The sequence below is a fragment of the Crocodylus siamensis genome, chromosome 5 (assembly GCF_052110815.1).
Source record: "Crocodylus siamensis isolate JL-2025a chromosome 5, ASM5211081v1, whole genome shotgun sequence".
NCBI classification, from domain to species: Eukaryota; Metazoa; Chordata; order Crocodylia; family Crocodylidae; genus Crocodylus; species Crocodylus siamensis.
In genome coordinates, this window is record NC_143399.1 from 88,961,199 (window position 1) to 88,978,197 (window position 16,999).

Sequence of the window (16,999 nt, forward strand, 5' to 3'; positions counted from 1 at the left end):
GGAAGGATTAACTGGTATAGCTTAGAGTAGCTAAGATTGACATGGTTTTCAGTAAGCCAGTTTTTTTCCTGAAATTTGGGATAAGCAAATCTTTTACTTTTCCTGAGGAGCAGAGCCAGGGGGTGAGAGCAGGGGTGCCACTCTGCGGGCCACACATGTACCGGCCAGCCTGACAGGGGGTTCGCACATGGAGGCTGCCACTGTACCCTGCGCTACCATCCCATGGCCACCTGCACAGCTTTGTGGGCAAGTGGCGCAGGGTACGGCAGCAGCAGTGCCGTGGCAGCCACCTTGTGCAGGCGATGTATGTACCGCCCAGCCAGGGAGTGGAAAGGGGAGCTTACATGCAAGCAGCCATCACTGCACCGCTGCTTATGCCCTGCAACTGGCTGCATGGCTCTGAGGTGGTGCGGGGTGGTGGTGGCTGCATGCAGGCTGGGAGGCGCTTTGCGGACAAGTGCTGCCACTGTGGAGCCATGCCCTTCACCTCTGGATCCTAGAGGTAAGTGAGGCTAGGGGTTGTGGGGCAGGGCTGGGGAAGATGGTCAGGGGCTGAGGCAGTGGGGGGTGCTGCCAGCCCCAGGCGGCACACCACAAGCAGAAGCAGGGCCGGGGGTGTGGGCAGGGGTGCCCCTCTGTGGTGGGCCTTGGGGGCATGTGATGTGGGGTGCAGTGTGGTGGTGCCCAGGGGAGGGGGAGGAGGAGGCTTTTATGCGGCTGGCTGCACAGCTCTGTGGCTGACGCTTCAGTGGCGGCAAGAGATGGTGGCTGTGGGGGTGGGGGGCTTGCATATGGCGGGCACTGCCACTCACCTGGAGCGGTGATGGCCGCTGCCTACAAAACCTCCTGCTGCTGCCACAGAGCCATACTTGGAGCTTGGTGCAGGACAGCAGCAGCATTGTGGTGGTGGCTGGGCGGCATGCAGCCATCCTCACCACCATCCTGTGCCGCGCAGCGGCCATGGCCGCCACCACGCTGCCGCTGCCATGCATGCAAGCATGGCTCTGCGGCAGCAGCATGAGGGTTTGTATACAGCAGCTGTCACCACTGGCACGGGCAACCCCACAGGTAAGCAGCAGCGGCTGCTGTGTACAGAACTGTGTGCCACTCTGTGTGCCATTTCAGTGTACATAAACCAGTTTCAAAATGACTGAAACTGGTTTAAGATAAACCTAGTTGAATGTAGTATCAGACTTAAGTGATTTAGGTCAAACTGGTTTATGAAATCCCAGTCCCACAGCATCTCAGCATGCTTTGCAGCCATGTGCTGTGCTGTGCTGTGTTGTGTGCTCCAGAGAGCAAGGCTAGCCCCACCTCTCGCTCCCTAGCTGGAGCAGTTAGGGCTGGCTCACTGGTCTCACTGGCTGGATCACTACCCTCCCAGTAAACCCACATCTGGGGCCAGGGAGGGGGGTGAAACTGCCCTTCCCCTTAGTATGGAGCTGCCCTGCCCTACTTACTTACTGCTGACTGACTGTGGACTACAAATCCCAGAGGCACCTGGAAGTAAATAGAGGAAGTGATGAGCAACCCTGCAGAGTCCTGCTGCTGTGATTGTGGATTACAAATCCCAGAGACCCTGGGGGGCAGCAGGAAGAGAAAGGGAATACACAGCCCATGCTGGCTGTGTGTCAGAGAGCCGTGCTTTAGTGCCCTCTGGCTTCTGGCTTGAGCCACTGCAGGCACATGGCTGCATTTCCTGAATCAAAAGTGAATGTCTGCTCATTTGCTTATTGGTTCAGTCTTTGCAGCTTAAACTAACCGTAAATGATCTGGAGAAAGCTCTGGGGGCACCTGTTCCCACCTGTCCTGAAAATCAGGAGGGGTGGGAAGGAGCAGCCTTCTGCTGCTCCCCACCTGCTTCTCATACTGAGGTTCCTGAGAATCAAAGCTTTGCTGCTCCTCCTGGGTTCCCTCATTTGGGATTCCTCAGGTGCGTCAAAACTCCTGGTGCAGTCCTAGGGCTGTGACCACCACTCACTTGATTGGCAGTCCCAGGGCTAAACCGGAGTTGGCTTTCCCGATGTAGAGATGCACACCCTGGAGGTTCCCTGGGGCATCTCTGTGGGCAGGGGAGGAGGGATAGAATGTGTCATCCATTGTCTCAGAGGATCAAAGTGAAGGGCATTGAGCAAGGTGTTTTACCCAGTGAAATAGACCAGCTGTGCCAAGACACATCCCAGAACAGCTAATCCATTTCCTTTGGCAATGTCTATTTATACCCTGAGAGATCATTTTCTGGGGATCTGAGAGTTGCTCTGTTATCTGACCTGACCTTGCCATGAAGCGTATTTTACCAGCCCTCCAAAGAGGCAGCCTTATTTATCGTTCTTCAAACTCACAATTCATACACAAGCCCAGGAAAGAAGTTCTTTGTAATCTGTTATGATCTTTAAACTTTGAGAAACATTGGCTTAGAGGTCAGCCAACCTAGTCTCACCCAGAATAAAGCTCAGTGAACAGAACATCTTTACACCTCTACCCTAGGGCAGGCATATCAAGTTAACTTTAAACAAATGCTTTCACCATTCTGGAGTGTCATACTCTCAGGCCTTGAGCCGGTCAAGGAGGCTCCATTAGCCCAAACAGGAACAGACTGCAGAAGGCACAGTGCAGTACTTCATGTTTCCTGTAACAGTGTTCTTTAAACCTATCCACCAGAGTTTTCTTAATGCCTGGTTTGCTACAGAACTGTAGTAGGACTGGGATTGATGAATACTATCACAAAAGATCTACTGTATTTATACAGATCCAAGGTAACTTTTGAACCTTGTGCCTGGGTTGGGGCCAGAGCCAAAACTGGAACCATACCAGCTTCCTTACTGCTGTGCAGTGTTCGCAGTGCTCCTCTGCACTGCTGCAGGCTGGAGTTGTTGTTGCTACTGCTGTTTGGCTGTTCCAGGGTGGTTCGTTCAGTGGAGGAATGGGCACAAGACAGAGGGAGTACAGGGGGTGCAAGTGAGGTATAGGGAGTGGCAGTGAGGTGGAGGAAGTGGCAACAGGGATAGGCACCAGGGAAGGGGCAAGCTGAACTGGAGACCAAGCCTGAGCAATTGTCTGCCGAATCCCTACTCAGATTGAAGATAAGACTTCCCCCCTCCCTGCATGCTGAATGTGGGGGCACCTAATCTTGGATTCAAATAAATATGGTAACTAATGTGCAGGTGTGAGGAAGGGAGGTGTAATAAAAAAGGCTTGGATTGGTTTTCCCTGGTCTCAAACTCTTACACCACATGTCATAAGAGGAGACAGGGGGTGGAGTCTTTGTGCATACATGTTGGTTTGGTTTTAATCCAAGTTGGAGCTCTTGAAGAAGCTTCACCAGTCCAGAATTGCCTGTGGGTGATTGGCCAGCTTGCTTGCTGATTGCATCACGTGTGCCATGGTAGAAGAGATTCATGGATGGATTAGAGTCTGTTCTACTGTGGCACTTGTGATGCAGTCAGCAAACCATGGTCCTATCAATACTGGGGAAGCTTCTTCAAAAGTTCTAACTTGCATAATTAATATGTGAAAGTTCATGCCATGGGATGTTGGGGAGGCCAATAGTATAAACAGGTTTAAACAGAAATTAGACCTATTTTATGGAGGATAGGTCTGTCAGAGGCTGTTGTACACGATGATCAGAACCTACCAGTGCTGACTAGAATGGATCACGCCACCTGTTTCTAAAATATTTCTTGTAAAGCTTCTGTTGATTGCTGCTATTGGAGACAAGATACTGGGTTTGATGGACCTTCAGTCTGACCTGGTTTGGCAAATGCTCCAGAAGGGCTGATCCACCTAGGATGCCGGGTGTATTAAAAACAACTGTGTATTTTGCATATTGATGAAGCTTTAAAAACCAAGGACCAGCCAGCCCTCTTTAAGCTATTCTTTGAGAAACTTGGAGAAATAGTAATGTGATAACACCTGCTTGCATTCAGAAAATTACATTGGTATTATCTTCAGCCTGGAAAGGCGCAGGTTCAGGGGCGATCTGATGGCCACCTGTAAGCTTATAAAGGGTGTTCACCAAAATCTGGGGGAACTTTTGTTCACCCGAGCACCCCAAGGGATGACAAGGTCGAATGGTTATAGACTCGTGCAAGACCATTTCAGGCTGGACATAAGGAAGAAGTTTTTTACTGTCCAAGCCCCCAAGGTCTGGAACAGCCTGCCATTGGAGGTGGTTCAAGCACCTACTTTGAATGCCTTCAAGAGAAATTTGGATGTTAATCTTGGTGGAATCCTATGGCCCCAGCTGACTTCCTGCCGCTTGGGCAGGGGGCTGGACTCGATGATCTTCTGAGGTCCCTTCCAGCCCTAATGTCTGTGAAATCTTAAGTAGTATCTGACATGCAGGTACTGCTGTTGGTGATGCTGCATTAGTGTACTCAGTTTAAAGAATCTGAAAATAATGTTCTATCAAATATCAGATAATTTGTTTCTAACTAGTAACAGTGTTAATGGAACGCTACTAGTAATCTTCTCTAGACCTCTTTCAGCAGAAGAATATGAAAATTTACCTTGGCTTACCTGACATTTTCTTTTCTTGTTATGGCAAAATTCAGACTCTCTTTTTCTCTCTTTAATTGCTGCTGTCAAGTTTTATTCTTTTTGTCGGAAATGAGTCTCTTTTCAAGTGACTTTATTGCAGGGCCAGTTTTAATTGAAAACTAATAGCTGGGAATAGGCAGTAGTTTGGGGTTTTGGAAACTCAGCAGTACCAGTCTGTTGGCAGAGGAGCCTATTTCTGTGTCTAATTGTTTAAGAGGAAAGTCAGATTTGCCATTAAGTAGAGGCTGAAAAATCATAGTTGGGGCCTATGGCAACTCCTAAGAAGGAAGAAGACTTTCATGTAAGCACATATTTTTCTGTTTACTGGTCAAAATGTACCAGACCCATGGTATTTCCTAGTAGAGCTTTAATTGAATTGGCTGTCGTCTTTGAGAAATGTAGTCAAACCTAGTTTGTGGTGTGTTTTTAAAATTAAAAAAGTTTGTATCAGAAAATAAGTACTTTATTTTTATAAATGCCTCCAAGCAAAAGCTAGTTCTAAGAAGCACTTGTCTTCCCTGAGCATCTTGCCTGCTCAATTATTTTAAAATCAGAATAAAATTTTGAAATATGAACAGGCTCTCAAACAGCCACTGCGACATTAAGTTAATTAAAAATAGGGCAAGGCTTTTAAACATCTAAGCTTGTCAGTTGTATTCTCTTCTTGCGGGCTGACTTTAAAATATGGCAACTGTGATGTATTTAATCTCTTCTCCTGTAACACACAGCAGTGATTCAAAAAGCACATGCTACAGAGTGCCCTTATGAATTTGTTCTTTAAAATCACTTTTTGTAGCTGTTCAAGGCATGTTTAACCTTTTGTATGCAATTTGTTTTGTAGAAAAATCTTAAGTTTATCTGAAAAAGAATTCCATTTGTTCCAATGGAACAATTGTGGTCCGTTTTACAGATGCAGCAATGTAAATTACACTTTAAAAAATATCCAAAATGAGTTGAAGCTCAAATGCTACTGCATGTATTTGAAAGCACAGTGCTAAAACTTTTATCTAGTATAGAGTGGTGTCTTCTGTCCTAGCTGAGGAAAGTTGTACTTCTACTGATAGCATACTGCTGAATGCTATCCAGGGGCTCCATATTTGACACTTTCTAGGACATTTTTACCATAGTAGAAAAATTGTTTGTTTGTTTTTTTCCTCTTCTCTGCCCCATCTGATTGTGTAGATGGAAGAGAATTGCCGTCCCTTGGGAGTATTTTTGCTTTTGGGACAGAAGCTCTAACACAGCATAGATACCAGAGGGAGCACAGAATAGTGGCTACAGCTTAATTTGGGCCACTGACAATTGTTAATTTAATGGAGACTGTTGGGATCAGATCCTATCACATGTGTCCTGCCCTGCCACATGAGTATGGCAGAATGTGTTACTGTTGGGACTGGGGATAAAATGTGTTAGATCCCAAACTGCAGGCCTAGCACTGGGGCCTGGTCTCCAACATTTCACTTTCCATGACACCTTTTCAAAGCCACTTGTGCTGCAGCCCAGCACAGGGCTGCTTGGCAGATGGCTTGATAGGTGCTGCGTGGGAGGAGTCAATGGGCTCCAACAGGTAGGCAAATTCAAACCTGTGCATGGAGCAGCCCTGCATAGGCAGCCTGGTACCTGTAAACCCTAGTGCCAGTCATCTGTCAGCTACCCACCACATGTTCAGTTTAAAAATCTATACCGTCTGCATTCAGTATTCCAAGAATGCGGAACATTTGAATACTCCATTAATTGTGGGCACTTTTGTGGCTGGCTTGCTATTTTATGAAATGACATGCTGCCCTATGATTATCATGTGAACTGCATGTTAAATGTAAGGTCTGCCAAATGCCCCCAGTATGTTATAAAATATATCAGGGCCTTCTTTTTCTCTAGGTGGCAGTTAGTCTTTTTTGTTCGGTCTTGTCATTATACAACGTAAACCAGACGCTAGCTTCAGTGACATGCCCTTCCTTTAACATAGACATGGAAATACAAACACTGTTGAAGGCATCTGAAACTTGTAGCATCCTGCAGTGCCAGAAACAGGCTACAAGGTATAGCCGATCCAAAAATAATAGTGCTTTGTTTCTTTATTTGGACATTATTGGAAAGGTATAAAGTGTCCTCCACAAGAAATGCCCATTTTTGTTTGTCTCTAAAATGAATATAATTTATATACTATGTGGGAGTACAGGGAACATGGTGATACTTTTTAGTACAACCTTTCACACTTGACAAAGTCCAGACATCTACCTGGATGTGATTTCAAGCAGTGAAATCAGTTCACTTGCCCAGGAAGGAGCAAGTTTTAAGTGTAGGCGTGCTTTACTGCAAACAGAGGCACCTTTGTGATCATCTCTCATATTGCATAAAAATTTAGCCTCTGCTTAGTGTGTGGTGAGCAATGCACAAACCAGGCATACCATACTGATCATAATTTGTCTCTGTGGTATTGTTGGAGTGCCACAAGTGAGCTAGGCTGTGTCTTACACAAATAAACCTTTTGTTTTAAGATAATTCAATTTCAAAATAGATGCACTAGAGCAGTGGTGCTCACAGTTTTTGACTCTGCAGCCCAAAGAATGGCATGGGGTCAGTCTGCAGACTGGATCAGATCCCATACTGGTCCCTTACCACCTCCATCTGGGATCCCCTTACATGCCAGGACCAAGCTGTGCCTGACTGGGATCAGGCTCCAGAGCCCTGTGCAACTCCTTTCTGTCCAACACCCCCCCCCCCGCTTGGAGTGCACCGATGCTGCTCAGTATGCCGACTCTTCTGCACAGGTCTGTGGCTCATGGGATCTGTAGGGGCCCCACAAGCTTGATGACTTGGCACTAGAGGTCAGATCTGGCCCGTGGGCCAGGCATTGAGCAACCCTGTACTAGAATTATCAAGTTTAAAAATGAGTGTCTTCTTTTCGGTAGTATGGACTTGTCAAATTTAACATGTTTCTAGGAGCTTCCAAGAAGTCCATCCTGTCCTAATAATTTTTTTCCTCTAGTGAGTGAAGACATTGGTGTCTCTCTTCCGGAGGTCTGGAAAACCACTGTTTGGTTTAGACCAGTGGTGGGCAATTATTTTGGCTGGAGAGCTGCCTAATGACTTTTGGTGAGCTGTTGAAGGCTGCAAGGGTAGTCCTGCCCCTTTGCCACCGGAAATCCCTCTCCTTGTCCTCGGAAGTACTCCTTTTGGGAGGGGAGGTTTCTATCTTGGAACCAGAAAAAAAATGTATACTAAAAATCAAACATCTACTATAACGTATTTTAATTTTACTTCAAAACATATTTTTGTCCTGGTTTATGTGTATTTGCATAATGTATATAAGGTGATTTGCTTATTAGTTCAAAATAACCTTACTCTTGTATATTGGATGTGGGGTTCCTTTGGGGGAGGGGGTTTGTTTGATGCATGTGGAGGGGTGGGAGTGTGTGGGGGAGGTTTGTCAAGGGGTTGTGGGGTTATGTAGGTTTGGAGTTTGTGGGGAATCTGTGTGGGGAGGTGGGGTTTGTGTGGATATGGGGGGGCTTGGACCCCCATCACATGCTCCCTCTCTTCCCCCCCCCCACCCCCACCCCATGGTGGCAGCAGTAGCAGGCAGTGGGCACTTGGGGCTCTTATGGCCTGCAGCAGGAACAGTCCCCAGAGGCATGTGGCTACAGCTGAGTCCCAGGGGCTGCGTGTGGTGACACAGAACCAGTCTAGCCTGGCCTGGCCCACCAGTGTATGCCTTCAAACTAGACCAGGCTCGCTCTGTGCCAGCACATGAGGCTCCTGGCACTGCAGCCAGAGCTGTCCCTAAGGGTGTTCAGGGCCAGGGGGTGAAAGTGTCAACCAGCCACAGAAGTTCGCACGAGAGGGGGGAGTGATGACCGCCCACAGAAGGCAGTGGTGGCGGCGGGGCTTGTAAGGCACTGTCTGTGGGACCCCCCAAAATGTGGGGCCTGGGATGCTCATCCCAGTTCACCCCTTCACACCCCTCAGGGTTGACCCTGACTGCAGCCAAGAGCGTGTACCACCAGGCCAGGCTGGTTCTGTGCCTCCCAGTGCAGCTCCCTGATGGAGTACTGGAAGGCCCACGTGGAGGCAAGGAGCTAGCCTAATCCAGTCCGATGGCACCCCACATGGCGGCATGGAGCCAGCCCAGTCTGGTGCAAAGGTGCATGCCAGCAGGCCGGGCCATTTCTGTGCCACTATGTGCAGCCCCCAGAACTCAGCTGGAACTGAGGTTTTTTTTCTTTGCTTCCTCTGTAAAGACAGGTGAGTGTGGGGGTGATATAGTGTTCTTCTTCCCTGTCCATATTTTCTGAATCTAGTTCTAGAAATTCTTTAGGAAAAGGACACAGCAGGGTCAGGAGGAACAATGTCTCTACCTGGCAATGGACTAAATTTCCTTTTTCTAATCTACTGGTTCTTTTAAGTATACTCACAAATTACTACTGGGTAAAAAGCTAACCTGTTTTTCCCCTTTCATTTTTGTTACTCTTATTCCATGAGTTAAGAGGCACATTGTTTTTGGCATTAACATTCAAAGCTGCAGAATGCAATAAAAGATGCAACTTATGTAGGCAGCAGAGCTAGGGAGGAGTGTACGTCACTGATCCTCTGTATCTTTCTGATTGAAATGCCAGACTTAATTATTTATTTTGATAACTGACCTGGCTGCTGTGTTGGTCCAAATTGCAAATCTAGCAGTTTAAATTTGGATAACAATTACAGTAACACACAGTGCTTCATAATTATTAATTATAGATTGTAGGATCATCTCAGATTGTTTTGGCTGTTTATGAATTCTGTGCCTGTTGAATACAGGCATTGTATTATGTCATGCAGTATTTAAGTTTGCAAATTGATACTGAAATCAAACTTGTGCTTTTGTCCAGCTCCCAAAATTCCAGCTACCATTGGAACCTCTAAATAGATGTTGCTTCAGATACTTCCAGTCCTGTCGCTACTCGCTTGATGAATGCGGATGCTATTTGATGGACAAAACAATACATAGAAACAAGTTTGTAAGGGTTAATGCTTAAGCTAGCTTCTAAAAATACTATTGTGGGTTGATGTCACAACAAGTCAAGTCACAGTATACTTAATTTCAGGCTGAAAGTGCTTACTGGAAGAAGGGTGATGGTGGAGGAATAAAAATATGTAGGAAACGTGACTTATTGGAAGCCTGGATTGAGCTGGGGGAGGGAATGATAGAAAAAGCAGGTGTTTACCTCTCTAATATATGTAGATTGAATAGAATAGGTAGATTTCTTTGGCTGTACAGTGACAGTCTGACTTGGAACAATTATATAACTTTTAACCTTGTTCCAGTGTCCGGTGTGAGTTCTACTGCAGTTTGGCAACTTGCCATTATTTGTCTTTGAACAGCTTACATAAATAGATCCTGGAGGGTCATGTGAAACTATCATGAGCTTTTAAAAACTACACACTAGTTACCTTTTCTTTGCTGCCTGCATTGCAGGTTTGGTTTTGTTTATGCAAGTCTGTGACTTTACTGGAGTGACTGACTGTGTTGCAGTGGGTTTTAATACCCTAAGGAGATCTCTGTGGCATGTGAGAAAAACATGGGGGGCGGGGGCAGGAAACAAACCTGTGGAAGAGACAGGAAGGTGGTTTTGATATGGAAGTTTAGAATTGCTCTACACTTGATAATTGAAATCTCTATTTCTAAAGACACTGAGAAAATGTGTAACTGGACCTTAGAATCCATGAGCTAGCTTTGTGGTTTGAGCACCTGCCTGGAGAACTGTCACATTGTTCCTGAGAAGATGTAATTATTACGTTAGTTAGCTCAAAATAAAACAAACTTGTTTAAATACTAAGTTATACGTCTGTAGCCAACGCTGAGCGTATCTACACATCACCCTACGGCAACATAGTGATCACATATGTCTGCACATGATTGCCAACTATGTTGCCGTAGTGGTGTGTTCCTGGGAATAGCGTGCCACTACAGCACCTTAGCAGCAAAATCTAAGTGTGCATGACACAGCAACTACCCATACTGCGTTGTGCGTTAGTACTTCCAAAAGGAAGTACCAGGACACAGCACCATGGAAATGTCACCATACAGTAACGTGTAGATGCCCTATGCCCACTGTACCACAGCTTGAAGTAAGGTCCATTTAGTGATGTAGGGGGAATGCAAAGGCAAAAGACTCTCATCTCATAGGTACTGCATTCTTGAAAACACAGCATTATTATACTTGTTATAGATGGTTTAAAGTGTGTGTAGAGGGGTTGCGGGAGGGAGTGGAAGAGGAGGCAGAGATTTGGGACAATGAGAACACCAATGCCTGGTAGCAAGATAAAATAGCTTCTGGTATAACTCACTTTCCTTACTGAGTTGGATTTGCCATGGCAGGTTAAGCACACTACTGTGGTTGTGTGGGGAACTGACTCATACTCTATGAACTTGACTTTGTGGCATGAAAATTGAAACTAGCACCCTTACGATGATGAAGGACTTAATCTTTATAATCCTGTCACATTTCAAGCTGCCAAATGAAAACTAAATATATAAGACTGAAGGGGTGGAATGCCATAGATTTTCAAGTTCCATACTGAAGAAAAGTATTCCGTTTTATTCTGTGTCATTTAACTCTTTAATCCTTGCCAGATCCTCTGTGAGGAGTAGGGGATCTGCAGTTTACCTGGGGTTCATGTTCCTAGCATAGAGTCTTTCAACAATTTCTTGCTTCTTAGATCTGCTCCTATCTTCAGAGGCCTCACAAAGATATTGTGCTAAGCTTAACAGGGAATAGCCACTTCATCTAACACATCTCTTAGTCTCCTAAAAGATCATCTTCCAGTAGAGTTCGATCTACTTTCTCTGTGTAACCAGTACAGTCTAAGGATGGTTATATATGATCCCAGGTGGGGAGGTGGAGGGCGTTTTAATTAGAGTGGCTCTCAGTAGATGAGATGCTGCAGCACACTGGAGCGTTCTGATTAAAATGCATGCGAGCACATGAACAAGTGCCCTGAATGCTTTGATTTAGTTGTCTTCTAGCAGTTTGATTTCACCTGCCATACAGGAAAAGCAGGGAGAACTATGCCACTTTTTTTCAAACGCTGGTGCCTATGTTTTATGCACTATAGCTTGAAATAGCAGGGGACTGGGGTGGATGGCCTATAAAATCCATTTCTGCCTATGTAGTTATTTGGCTAGCTATAAAATGAGGGCAAAATGATAAGATTAAAATACCTTGAAAGAAGTGTATGATTGCATGTCAACATGGTTTTAGGCTGTGATTGAAAAGAGACTTTGAGTTTAAGTTCTAGCTTGAGTAGGACAGTGAGTGTCAGAACAGATTCATACTTCCTTTAAATTCTGACCTTTCTTTTAAAAAAAGGACCTTACAGTTCTAGGATCCTCCTCTTATCTTGCTCTTTGCTAGGGTGGGGTTTGGAAAGAACTACAAGAAGCTGTTGTGGTATTTTTGACCCTGCAAAAAGAAGTGTTAAAACTTTTCAGGTCTGATCTTATGAGATGTCCTGAGCAAAGTAGTTTTGATTGACATGTAGATTTCTAGTGAATGTCTAAACTAAACCAATGTTACTCCTTAGCGAGTCTACTGAATCCCTTTCCATTCATTTTGTTCTGGCTAATTAGCTATAAATCCTTTAACCGTAATCCCTGGAATTACAGAAAAACAACCTCCTGACTCTCCTGAGAACTGTATAGCATACCATGTGAAGAATGCTTGACCAGAAGAAAAATTTTATTAGCATCAAATTTCCCAGTTTCAATTGGGAAAATGACTGAGAGTGGAGCCAAAAGTGTAAGGTTTTGATGTCTTGCGTCTTATTTAATCACTGCTGCAGACTCCACAGGTCCACATTACTTTGCCTTTGTTTTAACTTACATTTTTGAAGATATGATGACTAATTCTTCACAACTTGCCTTAACTTTGCAATATGTTTGATTTTTTTGGTGAACCCAAAACATGTTTTAATCCAGTTTTTTTTCCTGCTCTTTGTGTGTTTGTTTTTTTAATTATTTTTAGGACAATGTAGATCAGACTTCAACTCATGCTCGACGAGACTTGGTGGAACCAGGATTCCAAGAACCTTCTAATCGCATCTCCCTGAATCACCAAGGTAAGAGGTGTTGTGGAGCTTAGGCCTGGCCAGTGAGATAGCTGAGGGCTCGGCACAGTGAATATTTAATAACTTGACAGTTGTGCCTCTTTCTCCTCTCTTCATGTGAATGTTGAAGAATTGTTTGTAACATTTTTGTAAACTCCTTTGAGTTGCATTGCAAACTGAAGTGCTCCTCTTTGACGTTTCCTACTCCAGTCTGGTGAAGAACTCAAAGCAGTTACAGGTGGGGTTTCTTGAGTTTTTTGGATTTTATGGGTGCCCAATAGTGTTAACATATCCAACACTTTAATTTTAAAGTGCTTGTTTTTACTTGCCACAGCCTAGTCCTGGATAATATTTCTGTTGTGATCATCAGTCTATCTAATGTAGGGAAAGGGTCTGCATTTTTACCTGAATTTCTTGTTGCTTATTAACTCTCAAGGAAGAACTCTGAACTCATGTCTCACAACCTAAGCCAAAGTGTAATATTACACCAGTTAGTTATTTCTTAATGTGGTTCTTGAGTTCAGTTCTAGTTTGGGACTTATTAGGCACAATCATTCCCTTAAAAATCCTGGATTCATTGAACTCCTAGCATAGATGCTATGTATCCTAGAAGGAATTAAAAGCCTTATAGGAAGGAAAGAACTTAAATTCCACAGGACTCTTCTATAATGGGACCCATGTATTAACTATGTATTAACTATGAAGGGGGCTACTTTGAGGGTTACGCACTCACTACTCCTTACAACTTTTTAAAGTTTACTGCCTCATTCTTCAAAAATCTACTTTAGAGTATCATTTACATAAAATATCAGTTTACCTTGACAGTGTCCACATAAGGCTAGTGAAAGAGAACTCGGTGGCTAAAAGACTTCATTAACAAGGTACACAGTTCAATGTTTTTAATTACTTGTTCTGTTTATTTGTTGGAATCAGCAAGGTTTGAGTTCTATGGTTTTGCAAATCCCTTGGGTTACTTACTCCCTTGGCAAAAGTGCCCAAAACCAAAGTTGTTTATAATTTGAACTTTTCCTTTTTTAAGGTCCCTAAACCTTTTCTAAAGACTCTACAGTGGGAGTAGTGTGTTACTTGAAGGTGCCACAAATCAATATCCCGCGCTGTTTGTACTACTTCATATTTCTGATACCTACATGAAGATATGGGTGGATGACACATTCCACTTTCCATGCCCCTTGGGCTAATCACCTGCACTAATCACATCTCCCTTCTGACATCCAGTGCTCTTGACAGATTTAATATAAATGATTATCTTTGAAACTAATGGTAGACTTAATTAGGCTTCAGGCCTTCTAACAAAATGTAGAATTGCATCCAACAGACACTAGGCCCTTAGGTTTATGTCACTGAATTAGACCATGAAATCTGTTGCTGTTGATTTACTGCTTATTAGGGCTAGAAGTAAGATCTTGATTATATTGAAGAGCTGGAAAGCACTGCTTGCTTGTATCCATCATTCTCTTCTCCCACCCCTTTCTGCCCACACTTTCCCATTGCAAACTGTGATGTTAGTTTAAAGCACATTTTCAGAACTCTCAACGCTACTGGGATGCCATCATAACTACCAAAGGAAAAAAAATCTTTCCTGTCCTGCCTAATAATGTAGCCACCTTTTTTACACTACTGGTAATTGACACAATCTATCTGTACATAGAAAAGCAATATCACTCATGCAGAGCAGATGCTTTAACCTTTTGAGGTACTTCTTTGCATGAATTTTCAAAATGAGGTGTTCTGTACATGCGGCAGCTCCAGGCATTAAGTGGTTAAACAAAATTATTCACTGTTTCTGCTCTGTGGTATCTGAAAGGATCCTTTTTGGGGGTGGAGGGGTTGGTATATGTAAGCTCTATTCAGATATCTTGAAACTATTTGTACCTTGAATATTTCTTCATGATGCTCCTGCAAACCAAAGATTTTGATCTCTGGGTATGCTCAGTAATTCCAGCTGTCTTCTCTTACTTGTTACTGACAATACATACATGAAAACTTATATGGGACCTGGGGTACCTATATACATGTTCGATGTCTGCTCCGATGTGTGCTAATTAGTATATATTGGAGCAGACTTGATTAATCATGAGCAGACTTGATTAATCAAGCAGACTCAATCAGCACACTGCAGCAGTCTCTGCATCATGTATTCAGCGTCCCCGCGCTTCAAAATGACAGTGGGGGCACTTTTACTAAAGCTTGCTTGATGTACAGGTGACGCTGCGGGTGTTTTTAATTAGAGCAGCTCTTGGAGCCACTCTAAAGCTCTGCCACTCCGGAGCATGTATAAAGATTCTCCTGATGTCTATCTCTGCCTGAGCTACTTCGAGACAAATGTTCACATGCAATTTCATCCAGAATAACAGATGTTTTTAAATAGAATATTTTCCAAAACATTTGTGGTAGTTTGTTCTAAGGAATGCTTAAAGAGCAAGGTAAAGCTTTGTGTATTTTATGTACATATAAAAAAACCCTATTTTATACAATACTAACCATAAGTTTATCTTGTTAAACTTCATGAATTGTGTTTATTCTGCATTGTTTGAACAGGAGCAGTCAAGTCAAAGATGTAACAAAACTAGAAGTGGCTTTATAATTGTCATTATTTTGCAACTTCTTGCTTGCCACAGTAGACGTGCATCTTACTATTCGCATGGGTGGCGTGGTTAAAGCAAAGGATGAGGAATCAGAAGGGTCAGAGTTCTGCTGCTTTTGACATTTTAATTGCTGTATCTTTCCCACACAGGAATAATGCTTAATGCTCCTCCCATATTGTTGTGAAAACATACCATGACTTAGCACTTATGGTCATTTACATTTTGTTTTTTTTCCTCAGCCTAATAACACTATTCTAATTTGTGAAAAGGGCACTCTTACACACTGACTTAAAAGCAAAAGTATGTTAGCATTGAGCAACTGCTGCATTTTCAGAGATGATTGCAACTAGTTTAGTTGCTTATGAGAAGCCAATTTAGAAGGTCTTCAGAGGAAGGTGAAGCTTGGGTCTAAAACAGGCCAAGGTGGTGACTTGCATAGATCACCCAATTCAAAAACAAAACAAAAAAAACATAGTATGCTATTAATAGTCTTAAACTTAATTGTATTGTACTTCATTTGCTTCCAGTGCCTGGTTGGTGTTGAATCAGAAGGTATGAGTTGTAGCAAAATTTAAATATTGTCTGAAAGTGCTGCTGAGCATGTACAAGCAATAATGCGTACTGATGAGCCCAGCTTTGCTCAAGTTGGGTGGTTTGTTTTGATTTCAGTTGTAAAGTGATGCCAAGTAGTATACCCTTGGCCCTTACTCCTATGTGCTAAGCTTTCTTGGGGGAGGACGGGGAAGCTGCCCCATAATGTTCTGTCACATCCTTGCCTGGAGGAGAAGTTTTTAAGGCAGTTGGGCTGAATAGTACTATTTTATCTAGTTTTGTCTTGTGTATCCTGTGATGTGCTATAACTGAATTTTCAGCATCGGTTCATTTTTTCTGGCCGTTACATTGTAGAGTTTCCACCTTTGGAAGCCTTTAAGGGAAGGTTAGACAAACAGCCTACTGGGATGATTTAGACAAGAAAGATCTTGCCTTGAGAAGGGATTGAGACAAAATGACCTCCTAAACCCTCTTCCAGCCCTTTCTGTGATTTATTTATTATTATTTTTTTTGTACATACACTTACATGTCAGATTTGACCACTAAATTCAGAAAATACCATAAGTTACCATCCTTACTTAAATTTGTGTTCATCCCTTGTTAAGTGAAAAATGTTGGTACAATAGCTTTTAGCTCTAGATTGTATCTTTGTTGCTTTGCTTGTAAAAATGGTACTTGGATTTCTCTCCAGGAATCTGAACCTCCTTAGACATTTTTAAGCAAGTAGAGCATTGTATAAAGGTAGAGAACCCTGGTCCAAGTCTCCTCACAGCAGATGAGACCCTACAGTATGGAGGAATATAAGTACTTGTATGTTGACCCGTGAACACATTGCAGAGCATCCTCTTTAGTTTGTACAAAGCAGTAGGAATCAGAGTGTGTTCTTGCAAGTGAACTGTTTTTTATATAAATGTTAAATGTTGGTTATAAAAACAGTATTTATTCCTTTATGTAGTCTCATAGTTGTTCTGAGTCACATCCTTCTTGGACATGAACCATGTCATTAGTGGCTTTCCCCCAACTACTAGAAGGATCATCACGAAGGTACATTTTTCAGATGAGAGGCACTTTTCCTCTATCTCTAAAAGGTGCCCAGGATATTTTAGATAGTGTGATGGATTAGCTGGTAGTGGCTTAGCCCAGGGGTTTTGGAAGGGCAGAAGATGATTGGAGGACTTGGGATTCCCTCTTCTCACCAATCAGACCCCAGAGACTCA

The 16,999-nt window shown here is 43.5% G+C and overlaps 1 protein-coding gene across 2 annotated transcripts in view; it reads left to right on the forward strand.

Moving 5' to 3' along the window:
- The window catches only part of GRB10 (growth factor receptor bound protein 10), a 187,643-nt gene that overhangs the window by 53,683 nt on the left and 116,961 nt on the right, over window positions 1-16,999 (forward strand). The window contains exon 3 of one of the 2 annotated variants that reach the window (XM_090049654.1): window positions 12,543-12,636. The exons of the other annotated variant lie outside the window; for it this stretch is intronic. Within the exon in view, the coding sequence (XP_089905780.1) occupies window positions 12,543-12,636 (94 nt within the window). The remainder of the gene's footprint in view (window positions 1-12,542; window positions 12,637-16,999) is intronic. 2 annotated transcript variants of the gene reach the window in all.